The following is an 18737-nucleotide window of genomic DNA, read 5'->3' on the forward strand; positions in this document are numbered from 1 at the left end:
GAAAAGTCAACTCAGTCCTTTTCTTTTGCCCCTAAATTCGTGGTTATTCCCATCACTGCCACTGACACCTGCCCAGCAAGCCTGGAGAAGAGATGGGTGGCTTTCAATGTCTGTTAGGGCTTTGTGCTCCTTGCTCAGACGATCCTAGGAGAAGTCGAGCAGCAGAAAACTGGTTGCACAGGTCTGCACCCTGTCCTGAGCTTCGGTACATCACGACTTGATGTTTTGGGCAGGATTGTGTAGGAAAAAAACACCACTTTCAAAGGCTCCCAGTGACTAAAAGATGCTGACTGAAGGAAAAAGGTCTGTTAAAATTAAAAAGATCCTTGGCAGAAGACGTAAAGAAGTTAAGTTCCTACGAGATTCTCAAATTAATAGCCTACCTAATTAGTGAGAGCTGCTAGCAGAGGGAGGCAGTCCACCGATTTATTTCAGGGAGGGCGTGGTGGAAACTCTCCTCCCGAACCTGGTGATCTGCGGCCTCAAATTAACGACTCGCAGTAGTTTCCAGATCCCAGCCCTCTTTCAAGAACAATCAGCGCCGTCTGGAAAAGTTCCCGCGGGTCTCTTTTGTGGCGCACAACGGGCACCTCCGAGCGCTGGGGGGGACACCGGGGGAGCCACCGGGGGCGCTTTGGGCTTCGTGCGCGGCAGCGGCGGCGGCGGGGCCCGGGACGCCGCTTCCCACACCGGGAGGGGCGTGTCCGGGCCGAGCGGGGGCGTGCCCGGGGTTGTGAGGGGCGTATCCGGGGCGTGTCCGAGGCCGTGACGGGCGTGTCCAGGGGCGTGTCCCGCCGGGCCCAGGCGCCCGCCCGCCGCCGGCCCAGCCGGAGCGCGAGCCCCGCGCGGATCCCTGCGGCCGCCGCCGCTGCCGCTGCCGTTGGCGCGCGCGCGCCGGGAACAAAGTGGCCGCGGCGGGAGCGGAGCGCGGCTCGAGCGGGGCCGGCGGCTCGTGTGAGGCGGCGGCGGCGGCGCGGGAAGGGAAGGGGAGGCAGCGGGGCCGGGAAGATGAACCGGAGTTTCAACAAATCTCAGACTCTGCGGTATCTGGAGTGCAGCGCGGTGGAAGTGAAGAGTAAGGTGAGCGGACCGCGGCGCGGCCTCGGCCGGGAGCGCCCCTGCCCGGCGGTGCTCCCGAAAATGAATGGAGCCCCCCAGCCCCTTCCCCCGTGTGTGCCCTCCCCGCCCGGTGCGGCCGGAGCCGAGTCCCGGGCTCAGCCCGCAGAGCGGGGACGGGCTGGCGGCGGCCGGCGGAGAGGCGGGATCGGCGCTCCGGGCGCAGCTCCCGGCGAGCCGCCCCTGCCCGGCCGCGACCGCGACCCTTCCCCGCCCGCCGCTCCTGCTCCATCTTTTGTTTCGCCGCGGGGACCCCGGCCGTAACTTCGTGGGGCGGCTCGGGAAGCGCCGCCGGCCTTGCCTGGCGGGCGGGATGGGGCTCGGCCCGGGGGCACCGGGAGGCGCGGCCGCGGTGCCGCTCCCGCCCCAGCGCTCCGACCGGCTCCCGGTAGGCGGGATGGGCGCCCCGACGCGTTCTGAGGAGAGGAGCACCGGGAGGGAGAAGGGCCGGGTCCCCCCGCCGGTGCTGCCGTAGGTGCGAGCCGCAGGAGCCAGAGGGAGACCTGCGGGAATCCTCCCGCTCCTGCGGCGGCTGTGCCGGGATGCCGGCACCGGCGGCAGCCTGTGCCCGCTGGTGGGGCTGGGCAGGAGCCGGGATCGGCCGGGCTGCCGGAGCTGCCCGCCCGAAGGATGGTGCCGGGGGGCTGTGCCTGACCTTGGTCGTGCTCAGCTCTCATCGAGAGACTTTAGTCACTCTCGGTTGAACCAGCACATCACAATCTTGCCTCTGAGGGCGAAAATTAGTAGCATTTAAGCAAAACTGAGAAATCTCCCCCAAAGCCTGTGTTTTATACACATATTACAGGCAAGGTGTAAGTAATGCGTAAGTTGAAAAGAGTATGGATAACGTTAACCTTTCCCGGAGTCCCTGGTCACCTGCTGAGGTGGTGTTGGAGGTGATGTCCTTGGGACTCTCTGCTTGGTGCTGCTCATTTTTGTCCATTTTTGCTGTTAAAACCTGCATTCAGATCAAATGGCCTTGAGCTGCACATGGAGCAGAGATGGCTTCAGTGGGAGAAGTACCTTGTATCCAAGGGAACCTCCAATCATTTCTAAACATGGCACCTGAAATGTGGGTTCAGGCCCTTATTTCCTAATCGATTGTTGTCCCTTGAAAGGGCTCAATTGGCCTAGAAAGTTCAATTTTGCTTCCATAGCTGGAAAGCTTTGGTTTGGCTTGTATTGCTTCTAAGATGTAACCCACCCACAACATTCCTTGTGGCTCCCAAATGCTCCAGATCCTGTCTTCTGAATTATACCCCTTACATTCTGTGAGTGTTAAACTAAAGCCTTGACCACATACAAGAATTTTTAAGTTCATCCTCTCTCTTCTACTTCAATGTTGCCATAGCTTGAGTTTGTTCTATTAACAATTAGCAGCAACCTTATAATAAAGAGTTCAGAGCTTCCCTTACAGCTGCAGGAATTCTGTAAGTGAATCCTACCTGGTTCTATAGACACAGAGTGATGTGCAGGGAGATTGTAAGCCTAGGTATGATTGAGGATTTTTAGAGGGAAGGAAAATAAACTTACATGGGTGGGACTGAAGGCCTTCTGTAGCTCAGGGTTGTCACTGCTGGTGGCCTAGAAATTAGTATGGGGAACTCTGCTGCATTGTAAGAAAACTTGAAATAGAAGCTAAATTGAAAATGCCCTGTTGAGGGCCTGCACCCAGCGATGATCTGTGACCCTGCAGTGTGTGTCAGTGGAAGCTGTGCTGTTGAATTTCCTGGAGCTGGTGAGTTTTACTGTTAGCATGACTTGGGCACAATAACAGCCGGGCTGTTGATGTAGCCGGCTGTCGGTGCTGACATTGCAATATGGTTTTATTTTGCCTGTAAAGCTCACAGCCTCCCTCTCACAGAGTTACTCTTCAGTGATCTGAAGGAGGTCCAGTGAAAAGCTCTGGCCAATGGTACCTGGCAAGGTGCTGTATGAAAACCTGATAACTCTTACAAAAACACGGTGCTCTTGTAGGGTGGGTTGTCATGCTGGCAGCCTTGTCCCTGTGGATCACTGTGGTGTTCTGCTGTAATCATCTAGAAATACAGTGTTGAGTTTTTTTTGTCTGCATGGACTATCTGAGGCTGGGTGAACAAAATGGTGCAGTAATGCTACTTTTGGTAGCCCTACATAGCCAACCTTTTAAACACTTAGTTGCTTGTGTTTTGTAAGTATGAGGCCTGCCTGGGCTTGCCGGAGAACTTGAAAGTTGAGTCTGGGAACTCATGATTTTGCAGCTATCGCCTGGGAGCACGGGCTGCCAGGTGAGCGGAGGTGGGTGCAGCTCAGCCTCTGCGCCAGGGCATGCTGCTGGCCCGGGATCAAGGGATTCTTGGTGGCTTTTCAAAGGCTGGGGAAGTGGCAGTCTGTGGGCAGGTGGAATCCCTTTTAGCACAGGAGCTGAGTGTGAGAGAGTGCTGCTTTTACACAGTGATGTGAAATAGCTTTTCTCCTCTGAAGAGTGAGTTTGATCCGAAGGAGCTCTGTGAAAAAAAAATGGTTGTGGGGTATTGGATGGGAGATAACCCCAGCATCTGCAAACTTTGATATCCCTGCCTCTGTTGTGATAACCAGGTGGTTCCTTCCTTAAGGATAAACCAAGCATCCTGCTGGTGTCTTGCATTAGTCACAACTCAAAAATGGCTCCTGTGAAATCTGATTTTTCTGGATTTTCCGAATTTCTTTCATTTTCTCCAAAAAAACAAGTTCTTGGAAGTCAGTTTGTGCCCTTGATTATTGAAAGGGGAGAGTTTGTCAGTAAGTACTAAGTACTATGCTGGGTAAGATACTTCTCTGGAAATCCCCAAGTATCCTTAAGTTATAAGGTTCTTGATGTGTGCCAGAGGTTTGTTAAAAACAAAGAGTGTGTGTATCTTTGTGTTGGAAGGGGTAGAGGGTGGGAGGGAGGAGGAGGAGAAGGAGGGAGCATCTTGATGGCTGAACTCATTCCAGTTTTCAACATCCTTCTTGTGCCATTGGGCCAAAACCTGCAGGTGGTATTCCTCTTTTTCTGTCCAGTGGGCCTGTGAGGTTTGTGGATGATTGGATTTCTGCGGGTCTGAACCAGGCTGTAGCTCTGCTGAACCTAGCCTGACCCATCACCTCTGCTGGGAACATGGCCCAGAGCATGCTTCAGCTCGCCATTCTTGTGTCCATGGATTTTTCATGTCTGTGACTTCGTGGGGGGACACTGGCAGTGATATATTCCCTGGCTCTGTCATTGCAGAAGGATGAGCTTTGTGGCACTTTCCTGTGCCTTTTTGTGTGTGCCCGGTCACTTTTCTCTGGGTGACTGTAAGGTGCTACAAAAGCTTAATGGATTTCTGTTCTGCAGCAAATGCTGAAGGGGAAAACCCTCTGCCATCTGTGCACACCTCTGCTTCAGACCCGGCAGTGGTGGAAATTGCTGCAGTCATCTTCTTTAAGAAGTTCCCTTCTGTTCAGCTCCCTGCTTTTTTCCCTTGTCACCCTCACCCTCAGAGAGCTGGCCCTAAAATCAAAACACTTAAAAGCTTATTGCTAGATAGAAAAGAGGAAGGGTAAAGAAAAACCTGCTTAGAAGTTGGCACATGTCATAAGAAAATATTAATTGAATTGTAATTATACCTTAGCCCTTCTATCCCATCTTTCATGACAAAATAAATTAGAAGCTCTGTTCTTATCTAGGTGTTGTCTCTGTAGCTCAGGATTAATGTTTCAGCCCTTTTAGACAGGATCTGAAAACACATTAGCTTGCTGGCTTAGAACAACTGTGTATTCTCATGTGCCCAGTACTCACTGGCTCCTTTTCTCTGCTGGGTGACAAGTGAAGTATCTGTCCCCTCTCAAGAAACTGCCTCTAATCTCTGAAAAGGTTTCCAGATGACCCTTTCTCTCCCCCTTTTTTCCTTTTACCAAGAGCTCCAGTGCCTGCAGTGTGTGGGGCTTTTTGTGTTTGTTTTGTTTGGGATCTTGTGGCCACAGGCAGAGTTCTTAACCTATTTTTCATTTTCTGTCTTTAGCTTTACAGAGAGGTTACAGGCCTCTTTGCCCATGAATATAAGCCTACAGGAGAACAAATGCTTTTAAAGTAGGAATTCCTACCTTAATGGTGGAACTTCTCTTGAATTCTAACTCCATGTAGCCAATCTTCTTTTGTCTTGCTCAGAGTGAAAGGAGATTTTATTTTTTTCTTCCCTTGAATACTGTATGCAGTTTTTCAAATGGAAGGGTAACTACCAGCCCAAATGTGTATTTCTTTTCCAATCTCTTAGAAATTTTGGAATAGTAGAAGTATAAGATTGCCCTGGGCCTTTAAATGATAGCACTTGGAATTGTTTGTGAAAGTGTGTTTGGGTTTTTTTTACTTTGAAACCGACAGGTCCATGTTTCTGGCTTAAAAGCATCAGAGTACTGTTTTTCTGTTACTACTATATGAACTCCTGTGAACTGTATGTACTAGTAAGAACTAATTTTCATGATTTCAAAGTTGGCTAAATGTGCTCGTCGTTCCCTGATAAAAGTGCTGTGCAGAAGAACCCTTTGTTGTTGATGAGCCCTCTCGGACAATGGAACTTTTGATAGTGGCTGGGGTTTGTAAAAGCACAGCTACCTGACTCACGTGCTGACTGTCACATTTCTGCCTACTAATAGTGTCATGTTTCCTTGCATTGCAAACTGATTTACAAATTAACAATAACGTGACTAACATCCTACTGCTATAAACAAACCCATTAAGATAAATAGAACCAGTTAATTGTAACCATATTTTTAATACTCTCTTTTCCCATCCTGTTTTGACTTTCATTAAATGCTGGTGTTTAGATGGGCGCTGCAAATGGATTATCAATACATTTTCAATCATTTTCTGATGTGTCCTGAGTGGACATGATACTGCTACGGTGTTCAAAGACAAAAAGCACGTTTGGGATCAGCTGTGCTCCATGCTCTTACGAAGTCACTCGCAGCTGAAAGACTGTTTTGGTCTGAGGCATGGGTAGCAGTCAGTGCTTTAGCAAGTCTGCCCAGCTGGTAGATAAATGTAGCATACAAACAGTTTGTGGGTGCTTTTCCCCCCCCTTCTTAGAAGAAGTGTGCCTGTGCTGTTCCATAAAGATTGATGGTTTAAACCTTTTGCATCTTCCTCCCTGCCAAAGTTGCTGGTATTGCATGGCTGTTGCTGGACATGACTGTTCAGCTATGGCAGTGTATGTACACACACTGTGTATTTGAAATGTATAAAGTGTAACATCAAGCAGTGTTAAAACTGCAGCAATAGCAGAAAGAGCAAGCTTACTTTTAATAGCCCCCTCTAAAGAGATTTTAAAGGTCTGGTTCTGCACTGTCTGGTGTTAACTGACAGAGGTCTGCAAATTGTGTTTTCCAGCCTTGTGTACTTTGATTTCACTCTAACCCTGAAGCTGTACAGGCCTTCTGAAGTTTTAAGAAAAGTTTTCCATGTGTAGCACGCTTCAAAATAGATCAAAAACCAGCGCTCTTAAAATGCTACAGAATCTTAAAACAGACTTTAAGTCTGCTTAAAGATTTTAAGCAGTACTTTAGATTCTTCCAAGTTAAAGTCATACTTTTCATACCTGACATAAAACTAAAATAAGTGCAGTAAAAAGCCCTGTAACCATCTGATTTAACTTCTGTTTTTGAGCTTGAAAACGTTTTCGATTATATGCAAACCAAATGTGGCACGGACTCAGAAAACCGCAGTGCTTCCCCCTCTCAAATAAAGACAGTGTGCCACAGTAATAGCAACTTGAGACAGTCTGGATTGTTGCAAAACATGTCAAGAGAAAGAGACTGTAAACATCAATCTCTTAAGAAGTGTTGCCTCTGTTCCTTTCCCTCCCAGTTTGCTGGGCTTTTCACAGCAGGGATTGTGCTTATTCTGATGTGCTAAATAGCACCTACTAAACTCCTGGTTCCTCTCTCATTACAAACAAATCTTTGTTCTTCATAGTAGGATAGCTTTCTGAAGTGGTGATAGCTAGTAACCCTAAGTCTGTCTGCTAGGTGCCATGAGAGAAATCGAGCACAGCTTTCAGCTGAGCCACAGCAGCGGTTCCTGTGCGTGCTTGCTGCCCTTCACAGACGAGAGGCCAAACCTCTCAGCTGAAAAGTGTGGCACAAACTTGGGATAGTTCTTGGGATAGCATCCTGGGATAGTTCTGTTCAGGTGACAGCTGCAATGAGCACCTACACAGTGTAGCTCACTTCTCTGACCTGTACCCTGGCACTGTGGGAGCAGTGGTGCCTCCAGGAGATACAGGGAAGGCTGGAACACTGCTTTGAGCTACCTGGTGTCACAGAGCATGGTGTGGTGGAGGACATGCTCTGGTGCTCAGGTCTGATGTAGTTTCAGGTCTGTCTTGTCACAGAAAGATGGTAGTTCCTCCAACAACGTTCCTGAAGCAAGTATATTGGTATGGGCTTGGGTACCAGCTGTGCTAACTGGATGGATGGCACTGCCCAGAAAGCTGCCATCTTGTGTTCCAGTATTCCCATGCTTTCCCATTCTTGATCTTGCCTCCAGCAGGATCTCTCCTGTTTGTAATACTTTTTAGTCTATTAACTTGGGAATTTCTGATCTACTTAAAACTTCGTCCAGCCAGTCTGTCTTATGTGAGTAGTCTTCTCAAATGTAGTCTCGCCACACTGAAACATCCTAAAGGACACTGAACAATGGACCTTTCAACTTTAAAGAGCACCTCAGAAAATTAAATGTTGTTTACAGCCAAGTCAGAAAGGAATGTCTCCTGTGTGAGGTTAAAATACTTGTGGAGGCTCTAACAGGCTCCAGGACGAGCCACCTCCAAGGAGTGCTTCAGAGGTGCAATTAAAAGTGCCTTCCTCTGTAGTCCCTTATCATTCCATTTCTGAGAGACTTTGTGTGCACTTAATCTGAGCTTTTAGGAACCAAGAAAGGTTTTCCAAGGATTCACTGCTTGTCTCTAATGACCTTTACAATCGCAGGCCGTGAGTTAAAAGATGAAATGTACCTTGGGAGATGTTGCCTTCCTCTAAGCAAAGGCAAAATCTCCCTGTATAGATGTATTCCCATTGGAAATTCCTGCAGTTCATTCAAGCAGAAATGGCTGGTGGGGTGCACCAGACCCAGGGCCACCCAGCTTTGTGCCATCCCTCCTGCTTCCACCCTGCACAGCTGTTCCCAGTCCCCCTTCAGGTCTGGCCAGGGGTGTGCGTGCATCTGCATCAAATTACTTCTCTGCAGCTGTTGCTGGCACTGAGCTCATGGGGAAGCCTCTGGCGGCAGCTAAAAGGGTCTTAAATAAGTTTGCAACCAGCCAGGGCCCTTACTGGTTGCAAGTTTCCTGTATCCATGTGGATACCTCTCAGTAAGTGTTCTCAAAGTGGTTTGCTCTCGCTGGAGACCTGGAGTAGGGCAGGGCTGCCTTTCTGCAGGAAGCTGAGATGTTGACCAGACCTGATTGCTTTGTCCCTCTGGGTGGCAAGGTGCCAAATCTTCCTTTTCTCCCTCATGCTGATGGTGACCATGGCTGTATGCATCCTGTGCTGTGTTTGTGCTTAAGCCCTGTGGTGTGATAGAGTGTGTGTTGCACAGGACCATCTCAGTCTACATCATTTGCAAACAGACTTTGGTTTGTTCCCAGGGAGGCAGGGAACTGGAATAAAAAAAAAAGTAAGATACTTGCTTTTGGAAAGGTAGACTTGCCACTTAAATCACAGATTTATTTTGAAAGCTTTGCTTTCCTGAAAACAATTGTTTCTTGAAGGAGGGTGGCACTAGGGATTTAAATCTCAGGAGGTGAGGCAGTGAGGAGGGCTGGCAGTGTGCTGCTTGGAGGCAGCACTGACAGGGATGGCAGGGAGAAAGCAGCTGCATGGGTGGCCTGATAGGAGAGGAACTACTGGAGCACAGCTGGCAAAGAAAGGGATGGTGGTTCCAAACAAACAGACTGAAAAAATTGTTTTTGTGGATAACTATTTTCACAGACTGCCATGTGGTAGTGAGGCTAAATAAGCAGTGTAGTAGTCTAGTTCTCAAAAGTTGTGAAATAAGGTGAGGCAGAGGAAAGGGTAACTTTGGCTTCAAGTTGCCCTTGAGCTGACAGCCAAGCACGTGAGACTGAATGCAAGGTGCATCTCAGGAGCAGGAGGTGGTCTGAGGGTGATGGGAGCAGAGAGAGAAGGATTTCTCTTCCAAGTAGATGCAGAAGAGAGAAAAGTGTTGTCCTGAGCAGAGCCTTACAGACCCCTGGGGAGGGCTGAAGGAGTTACAAAGGTTGTTCTTTGAACAAACAGAGATGTGAAACATTGTGTCAGAGAAGCAGGAAAAAGAAGGGGGGCCGCTGACTTTCTTTAGTAAGAGAAACTATTGTAAGCATTTAAGATACTAAAGCATGGCTGTGTTTCTCTGGGAGAGTAAAAGGAGTGAATAGAAGGAGGAAGGGTAGAAGCATGGCATGATGTCAATCAGGAAAAAAGTTTGGGGCTGAAGCTAGTGAAACTGTGTCCCTGATGGGATTTCTGTGAAGGGCAAACAGAATAGAAGCTGGCTTGCTCTTGTGACTGTCTTGAAAGAAATAGCAAGATCTGAGCAGAAAATCTCACGCTTTCCCCTAGCTTGATCATTTTAGTGAAACAGAGCTGCTCTGAAGCGAGCCCTTGAAGAGAAAACTTGTTGCAGAGAGCATCTGCTTGCTTGGTGGCTTCTTGCCACTAGTGACAGCCACTCTGAGGCTGGGAGCAGAGCCAGAGAATGCTGTGTGAGCTGGGAAAGGTGGAACTGGGGCAGAAAAAGGAAACAAAGACACAGAGGCATGAATGTGACAGCAGAGCTCTGAAGTTTCAGGTGAAGTCAGCAAGCACAAAACCATTTACATTTCCCTCCTCCTCTTTCTTGCCCTCTGCTCATTCTCTCTGATAAAGCATGCCTGATTAGGTCTTGCCAGTTTTGCAAATCTCAGATGTAAGCAGAAATTACAGTCTATGCAAGGATGAAAGTGTTTCGTTTTCTTTCTGTTCTTGATTTTTTTTACTTCATGAGAGAAGTAGGTGGGTAATGTAACTCATGTTTATTGCTAAATGTTGCTCTTTGATGTCTTCTTATTACAATAGCCTGATTTCAAAGTCAGCAATAAACTAGAGGGATGGCACCTCATAAACATAGGGCTTCATTTTTGGCCCTGTAAACATCTTGAAACTTAAAATTTAAAGGGAAAAAAAGAGTTGCCCTCTTTTGCTTGCAAATAACTCCTTCATTTCACAAAACAACAGCTCTCTAAGTAAACAAACCTCAAAATCCTGCTCCCTCCTCTCCTCTGACCTCTTGTACCCTTTAGCCAGAAAAAAAAAGCCAAGGAAAGCAGTTGATTGCTCTTGATCAGCCTGTGTAAGTTTTGATTAGCTAGCTGGGTCTTCCTTCTTCTTTAACACAACTTTTATCAGAACATTTTTCTGGGCATCTGTTTTTGTTTGGGGCTCCTGCCTGATGTGTTGCATTTTGTTGGGTGCTTTTTCTCATCAAACTGCAGACAACAAATTGGTTGATTGGCTGATACTTTGAGGAACTTGGGGCAGAGGTTATTTTTGTGAAACAAAATGTACATTTTTTTCTGAGTTGTTGTTTTTTTCAGTCATAATAAGCTCTGTCAGACTAAATTCTTTTTAAGTTCCCTCCATTCCTTCTGTCCTCTGACTTCTGCAATACTGGATGCAGTATTTGCGTTAGTTAAACAGACCTGAGTAATTTACTTCATTATGGAAAACTAATCTGCTTGTTAAAACTGTTAGTTTATCAAATAGTGAAATGCAGTATTGTTCTGGCAGAGACTTTGCTGGCAGACACAGTCCTTGTGTATCTTTCAGTGAAGGGATATGATAAGATGAACTTTGTGGCTTAGAGAAGCAGATCAGTAGTTTTGGCTATCAGAACTTGTAGTTTCTGTAAGATACACAGTGGATGTTATCTTGAAGTCCTGTCTGAATACAATGCAGAGCACCCAGTCTCCAAGCTGAGTGGCACTGCAAACCTCATTATTACTGTGATACTCTCTATCAGCCTCATTAGGAATGGTGAATGAGCTGAAGCAGATTTTCCCCTCTTCTGAAAAGACCTGCTGACAATGGTTGCTGCCTGTCTATATGCACAGGGTGAATAAATCAGCTAAACTATTACTACAGTAATACTAACCCTTAAACAAAAAGAAACTCATTCTCATTATCTGCTTAAATCTCTTGATTCTTCCCTTCTCTACAGAACCACCTTCTAGCTCCCTTGCCTTAAAAAGCTGGGTCATGCAGAAAGCACAAGTGAAATCTTTTTCATTTGTTTACTATTGTGCTATTCCCAGGCAAATGAAATTGACTCTTGGGCTTTCCTCAGGCTGAACATGTGAACGAGTCAATTTGACTGGGCAGCATTCCTGTCAAACGTCAGTGCCTCAAGCCTGCAATGGCATTCCCACATGTCAGGCTCCACTGATCAGTAGTTTCCAGTGTGCCTGCAGGGGCTAGGCTGGGAGGCTTGGCCCTTTTGCCAGCTGTCTTCTCATGGGGCAACTTAAGCTGAGCTTTGGGTCATACCAGCCAAGTGCAAGGAACCATCCTTGGTTCTCTCCTCTGTCCTTTTCCATGCCACTTTCCTGCTGGGAGCAGTGTCCTGGGCTCTGCCTCAGCTGTGTTGGGCAGAGCAGGATGGGTTCCCTGAGCAGCCCATGGGTCCAGGGGGGTTTGTGGGGTGGGTGTTTTGCTGCCTGGGGTGAGACTACGCAGTAGCTGCTTCCTCCACAGTACCATGTGTGCTAATGGTCCTGAACAAGCTGTCCAGTAAACAAATGGTTACTGGGACTGGCATCTGAGTGCCCTGGCTTTTTGGCTAAGGGAATCCCAAGGAATCCCAGGTTCCTCTTCAGATGTGCAGAACAGTAGATGCAGCTCTAAGCAAAACCTACAAAGGTCCTGTTCCTTCCCCTTTAGTTTATCATGTAGCTAGGCGTTAAACTTGGCACTTGAAGATGGCTTTTTCTAGCTTGAATCTAAGAAAAAGAAAACTTCAGGTTACTTTTTAAATAAAAAGACTTCAGCTTTTTCTTTTCAGTTTGAAGTGTGTCCGCAGAAATAAGTTGCTACTCGCATTTTTCTGGAGAGGAGCAGGGGGTGGAGGACAAAGGAGGACTTTTTTCATCCATTGGAACCAGCTGTGGTTTGCTTGCTTTGTGTGCATTTGGATGGGCACTCTGAAATCCAAACTGGAACTAGCAGTTAATATTACAAACAAGCAGCATAATTTGACTAAACAAGCTTTCAGATGATCACAACTGGGCTTTGATGCTCAAGAGTGGGATTTTCATAACTGCGGAAGTAATTTGAGAACATGGTTGTGCCCAAAGCCAGTAGGGTTATGTTGGCTTCTTTTTTTCCTTTTTTGCTTGAAGATGATTATGGTGATGATTCATAATTTTGTTAGTCTCAGCAAAAGCATGTATAGTTGATTTAACAGCTGAGAACCTCTAAGCAAGTCATTCTCCATTTTGAGGAAGAATTGGTCTAGAGAAAATTCTCCCACTTATTTCTTTTGCGTGCTTGTTAGTTTTATGTCTTTGGTTTCACGCTCTGGTATTGGCTGACTTTGCAAATAAGAACTTCCATGAGGTCCTAGTTACAGCTAGGATTTGTGGCTGTGGTTCCATGTGTTCAAGGGTGAGTTAGGATGGCTTTAGAGGTTTGGTTGATGAACAGTAGTTTAATCATGCTGTACAATCTAAAATATTAAATTAAATATACCAGAAAGGTGATTTAAGCTGTTTAGTCTAACTAGATGCCTGTTTTTATTATCATAATTTCCTTAAATAGAGGATCAAATTCTTCCCACCAGTTCTTAACAGCATATTTTGTTTCTAATGTCAGAAATAAGGACCATTGAAATCTTCTCCTCAGTCACTTTGAATTACTTAAAACAGCTTCATGGATTTATAACATTTTCTATTGTCTTGTGCCAAATCACACCCTCCTACCCTTGCTTTTTTTTTTTTTTTTTTTTTTGACAAGCACTTAATGGTCTGTAAAGCTTTAAAAATAAAAACCAGTGGAGTGACAGAAAAAATAAAGCCATGAAAAGTAACTTTCCTTCTGCTTCATGGGTTGCCAGGAAATTCAGGGGTCATGTAGAGTGAGTGTGTTTTCTAATAACAAGCTGTGTGCTCACATACCATGCTTCTTTAAAGGTCTTGTGGTTGGGATCCCAGTGGTATTGATGGGAAACGTGCAAAGAATTTTTATAAGGTTGTTTGAATAGCTGAGTAACTTCTTTTGAAAGCACTAGAGTGAATACTTCTGCTTTGGAGAGGAATGGTTCTGTGGATGCCTGAGATGATGGTAATGAATGATGGACCTTCAAAGTTAAGTCTTATAAATGCAGTTATCCTCTAGAGGATTTAATGAAAACTTAATATTTTAAAAATGTGATTTCTTTTAACATGGAACACTTGGGTGTACCTGTGATGTCTTGGTAGCCATGGTTATGTTCTGATGGGACAACCTAAAAGGCCACTAGTAGACTTGTAAGCACCAACATGTGACTGTATTCACCACAGAATAGGTTTGAATGGTAGAAGTTGGACTCGATCTCACAAGTCTTTTCCAACCTGATTGATCCTGTGGCTCTAATTCTGTGAAGAGAGGTGATCCATACCATGTTCAAATGCCAAACTGGAGCGTTGGCCTGTGGTGACACATCTGCTGATGCTCTGTTTGCTTTCTCTTGTAGTTTGGGGCAGAGTTCAGAAGGTTCTCTCTGGATCGCTACAAGCCAGGAAAGTTTGAAGACTTCTACAAACTAATTCTTCACATCCATCACATAGCCAACCTGGAAGTGATGATCGGATATGCTGATGTGCATGGAGACCTTCTCCCTATTAACAATGATGACAACTTCTTCAAGGCTGTTTCAAGTGCCCATCCACTGCTCAGGGTTTTTATCCAAAGACAAGGTAAGATGCAGTTTCATTTCAGTGCCTCAAAGTGTGCTGTGGCAAGGGGAAGAGTGGATTTGGGGCACCCATTTAAAGGCTGAAATCCTGTAAGAGGCATCTAGGAGCCGTCTTGCTCTTCTTCACAGGCGCTTCATTGCAGCTGGCAGGAATGGCATGGCTTCATGGCAGGGAGCAGACTGCAGTGCTGCCTGTAAGGTGTTTGAAGGATACCATGCTGAGGCGAATGTACCTTGTGCTGCTGTCCTGTCATCACCCGAGCATGCCAGGTGCACCATTCCCCTTGGTGGAAGGAAGGGATCTTAGTACTACTGCTTCACATTTAGAGATCTGATCTATCCATCTTGATAGTCAGTGTTGTAGCCAAGTTATTCATGCCTGTGCGTGAATGCACACAGATGTGTAGTTCTGAAAGGAAAAAAATATTGTCACAAATGACACCTTGTTTGACTCCGTTAACCTGGCAAATTATGATTTTTTTCCCCTCTGTCCTTATACTAATGAATGCTGATTCTTCCCATTTTGAATCATCAAGCAAACCTTGGGAAGAGCTGCCTGAATGTCAAGATGACATCAGGTTTAAGGCCTGTGTGTTATTCTCCTTAAGGACCATGTTTTGCAGTCTCTTCAGAAGAGAATTGGCTTTTATAATAAGGTGTCTTCTCACAGAGCTCCTTAAATCCCAGGGAAACCTAACACTGTGTTAACACTTCCTCTACAATTTTTTTTTTCTCAGCCATGAAGTGATTTATAGCACAGGGCTTTTGGAATTAAAATCTTGTCAGCAACAGATTCAGAAACAAGACTTGATTTGAGACTTGGAGCAGTCATGTGGCTTTTTTTTGGCCTGGCCTTTTGCTGTGTACTGATAAGGATTTAGCAAGAGGTTCCAACCTGCTCATTGGTGTGAGCTGGTGGAGTGTGTTTGATTTGGTGTCATCCAATACATCTAGGACTGTGTGGCTCCTGTCTCTTCAGAGCACATTTCTTGTCTGCCACCTTTTAGATGTGATTTTTAGATACTCAAAGAGCCAATTGAGAAGAGGGTTTAGAGCAGTTTGTTTAGTTGGTCTATTAGGTGAGTGGAAATGTCTATGGGAGAAAACTTGCTTCTTGTTCTTGTGCAGAAAGTGCAAATGTGTATCACAAATCCAATTAGGTCTTCTTGCAATGCTTGTTAGGGCTTGTTCATGGTGGGTCAAGGCATTAGAAATCCTTTGCATGACTTTGTCAGGCCTACTTCAGTTTAAGTTTATTTGTGTCTCTGGATCAGTCCAGTTCAGAACTCAGTTGTCTGTGCTCTGGACAGACTGCTGAAACCACTGACCTAACCCTGCACTGGGAAGGGTTTGCCACTGAAATGCTGATCACAGAAATGGGCAAATCAGAGAACTGTTGTCTTCTTATAGAAAAAAGTCTCCTTCTTCTTATAGGAGAAGTGTGGTGGTTATTAAGGTTTCTAACTTTTAACCTTAATGGAAAAGGGCAATATTTCCTTTTTAAAAAGCTTTTATTTCACCTGTTGTGAAAAGAATCATGCTGACAAATGAAGGATGACGGGCCTGTTCTTCCTCACATGTGGCAAAGCCTGAAATCTTTCCCAACACACCTTCTCCCTCTATAAAGCTGAAGTGAACAGTAAATTCTGGTCCATCCCTTTGCTTAGTGCTAACTTTCATAAGGGACTCCTGAGGTGAACATTTGAGATTAGTACTTGTGGATGATGGTCCCTAACAGTCAGGCTCATCTCCTTTGCTTAGACAAAGCCTTTAGAAAATTTTATCTTCAAGAATGAAGGTGAACTCTTCATCTTTTTTTCCTTTGCTCTGCTGGGGTGATAGAGCAGTGCTGGTCCTTCTGTGGGAGACCTGCACAGGAGAACAAGGTGACTAGCACCAAGAAATCATTGTGCCATTCAGGGGAATGTGGTGTGCCTGCACCCTAAATTCTGACTTCAGAGGCAGGAAATTAGCATGAGAGGGATGCTAGTGAGATATGTGAGCAGTGCTCTCTTGAGTCTTTGAAGGAGACTGCAGAGCATGGGCTCTCTAGGCTGCTGGATCAGGGATCGCCGCTTTTCAGTGGGAGTAGTCCTGGGAGCTGGCTGCCAGAGGTTGTTTTCTCTGTTGTGGAATAGGGAGAGTTTCAGGGAACAGAGCATAAGTATGCAGGCACAGGAGGACTGAATAGTTGAAGGTCAGGTCTCTTTTTCTAGCAAAGCAAACTGTTTATCAACTGCATGATTAGTCATCCTGTCTGTTTTCCCAGTTTATAGCTGAGTTACCCTTTCTCTTGTCAGGTCAATTTCACAGTCATGTTAAAACACTTAAAACATTCTCAGAGTGGCAAAATAGGTAACTTCGTCTTTGCACAATGATCAAGCAACAGTTTCCTAGTTTGATGTTTTTCATCTGAGCTTAGTCTTGCACTTTTTCAGTTCAAAAGCCTTTCTCTCACTTGTCCCTGGGGGCAAACGTTGTGATAATTGATTGGACTCTTAATGCCAGGTTGGTGTCCAGGTATGGGATGGCTGTCTTATTCCTCTTTCTCTCTCTCTTTTTCCTTTTTTTTTTTTGTTCAAATCTCCTGAGCCCCAAATTTTTCAGGATCACAGTAGTACCACAAGTAGTCCCTCACAGGGGATGTTAGTGCTTATTAGCCAGCCATTTTAATAAGGATGTTTTTAATTGATGTTCCCAGTGTGCTTGCAACAATTGCTGTTCACAGTTTTTGGGTCTTGAAGAATCTGGGACATTTGCAGGTTATGTTTGAGTAAATTTGTCTGTAGCAGGTTTTTATAGCTCAGTGATTTGTCTGCTTAAAGTATATGGTGCTCTTTTGTTTTTTTTTTTCCCTCCAATACCAAATTACAGTGTGGACAAAAATCCTAATTAGAGAACCAGGCTATAAAAAGAAAAAGCAGTTTTCCTTTGACTTGCTTTCCCAGGCTGCAAGTATGGGTCATGTCCTGTGTTGTAAACTGACGTGGCTCTTTTGGCTTTGTTAGTAGAGTAGTGATTTACAACTGATGCTTTGAGCAGGAGGGTTTGTTCACTCAGCTGTAAGTGATACCAGACACACACAGAATTCCCTATGGAAGGTGCCTGCTGCTGTGGAAGGGGTAGATGTCTCAAAGACCTTAGAACAATGCAGGAACTTGAGGATGTGTTTGACCTACACCATAATAACTTTTGCATTTTACCCAAGACCTGCATCAAGGAAGAGCTTATCTGTTGATGCTGATCATGTTTTTCAAGACTCTTTGGTCTGTGTCTGATTTAAACAACAGCACTTGAAACAATCTCTTGTGTACTGCAAAAATATTTAATTGTGACCTGTGAATTCAAGCAGAAACACAAACCAGAAAAACTGAAAAGAGTTGGTGTTACATACTGTGAAAGCATTACATTCTTTCTTGTATGATTAAATGGAATGAAATTATTATCAAATCTTGCTTTAATGCCTGTCTCACAGAGGCACAGTATGTGTTCAAACTGATCTGTATTGGATCATTCTAAATAGAATGGAATAAGAGGCAGAATTATAATGAGTTCTTCATTGTAAACCTGCCTCAAATGACTCCTTGAATTTTGCAGTGGGAGAATAAGGTTGTAAGTGGAGGTCTACCAAGTAAAAGAGATTTGAGAATTTCTCCTCTTTTGCTTGTGTTACCTACTGGGGTGTGTTCAATCTAGAAAGTTCAGAAACTCAAGGAAGTGTGGCAAAGTGAACAAGCTGATCGCCCTGTCAGTACTCTGTGCCGTGCTTTTTTCCCAAGGTTTCTTTTTTTCCAAGTGGTGTGTCTAGCACCAAGTGTAGCAAGCAGAGTGCACAGAGTGGTTTACTGAGCACACTGCTGTGAATCCAGGCTAATGATTCTGATACTGGGAGAACTGATGAAGGCTGCTGATGTCCAGACCTTCATTTCCTGCCCGGAACAGCCAGGTTTATAGGGTTTGCATGGGCAGTAACAGTTGCAAAGGAGGTGGGAGAGGTGGTGCACAGTCTATCTGGTCTCATCCTGATGCCAGACTGAGGTCAAATGAACTCTCCTGAGAAGCCTTTCTGTTTTATCCACAACAGGAGGAATGTTCTGATTCTATAAAAATAACAATAAATTAAAAAAGGGAGAGAGGGCACTTTGTCAATTGTAAAGCAAATTCTAGATCAAATTCACAATCTTTCCATCAGTGAAGTTACTTTTAAAGCTTTGTAAAGGTTTAAATGGTTTCATTGTATGTGTCCTGCAAGTAGGAGACAGATGAAGCACTGAAGTGGCAGGTGACAAATTTGTATTTCAGGTTAACTTTGTCAAGTATTACACTTCCTGCAGGAACAGGAAAGGCAAAAAAAAATCTGAACAAGCTGAAGAACATTCTAATAGCCATTACACTAAACCACACTCCACAGCAAGATGGAGCAGGGCCTTATATCATAAATTAGAAAAACCACAAATTATCTGCAGCTGTTAATTGACATGGATGGAAGTTAAAGAAGGCTGATGACTTCTGATATCTGTGTTGTCTTGCATTTTGCAGTCTAGAAAACTGATAGTATGTAAAAAGCCATCAAGTAGCACCTTCAGAAACTTGGTATAAGCGTCTTTTCTTTTGTAGTTATATTTTTTAATAGTCCATTACTGTTACAGTGAACCAG

The 18737-nt window shown here is 45.2% G+C and overlaps 1 protein-coding gene across 1 annotated transcript in view; it reads left to right on the plus strand.

The window, feature by feature from the left end:
- The first annotated feature begins 1007 nt into the window (after positions 1–1007).
- Positions 1008–18737, plus strand: part of PARD6G (par-6 family cell polarity regulator gamma) — a 63428-nt gene continuing 45698 nt past the window's right edge. Inside the window, exons 1-2 of the mRNA XM_054285104.1 lie at positions 1008–1080; positions 13859–14081. Coding sequence (XP_054141079.1) covers positions 1009–1080; positions 13859–14081 — 295 coding nt within the window. The 5' untranslated portion in view covers position 1008. The remainder of the gene's footprint in view (positions 1081–13858; positions 14082–18737) is intronic.

Source organism: Melozone crissalis, unplaced genomic scaffold, assembly GCF_028551555.1.
Source record: "Melozone crissalis strain CALT ecotype California unplaced genomic scaffold, PUWL_Pcris_2 ptg000042l_1, whole genome shotgun sequence".
Lineage (NCBI taxonomy): Eukaryota > Metazoa > Chordata > Aves > Passeriformes > Passerellidae > Melozone > Melozone crissalis.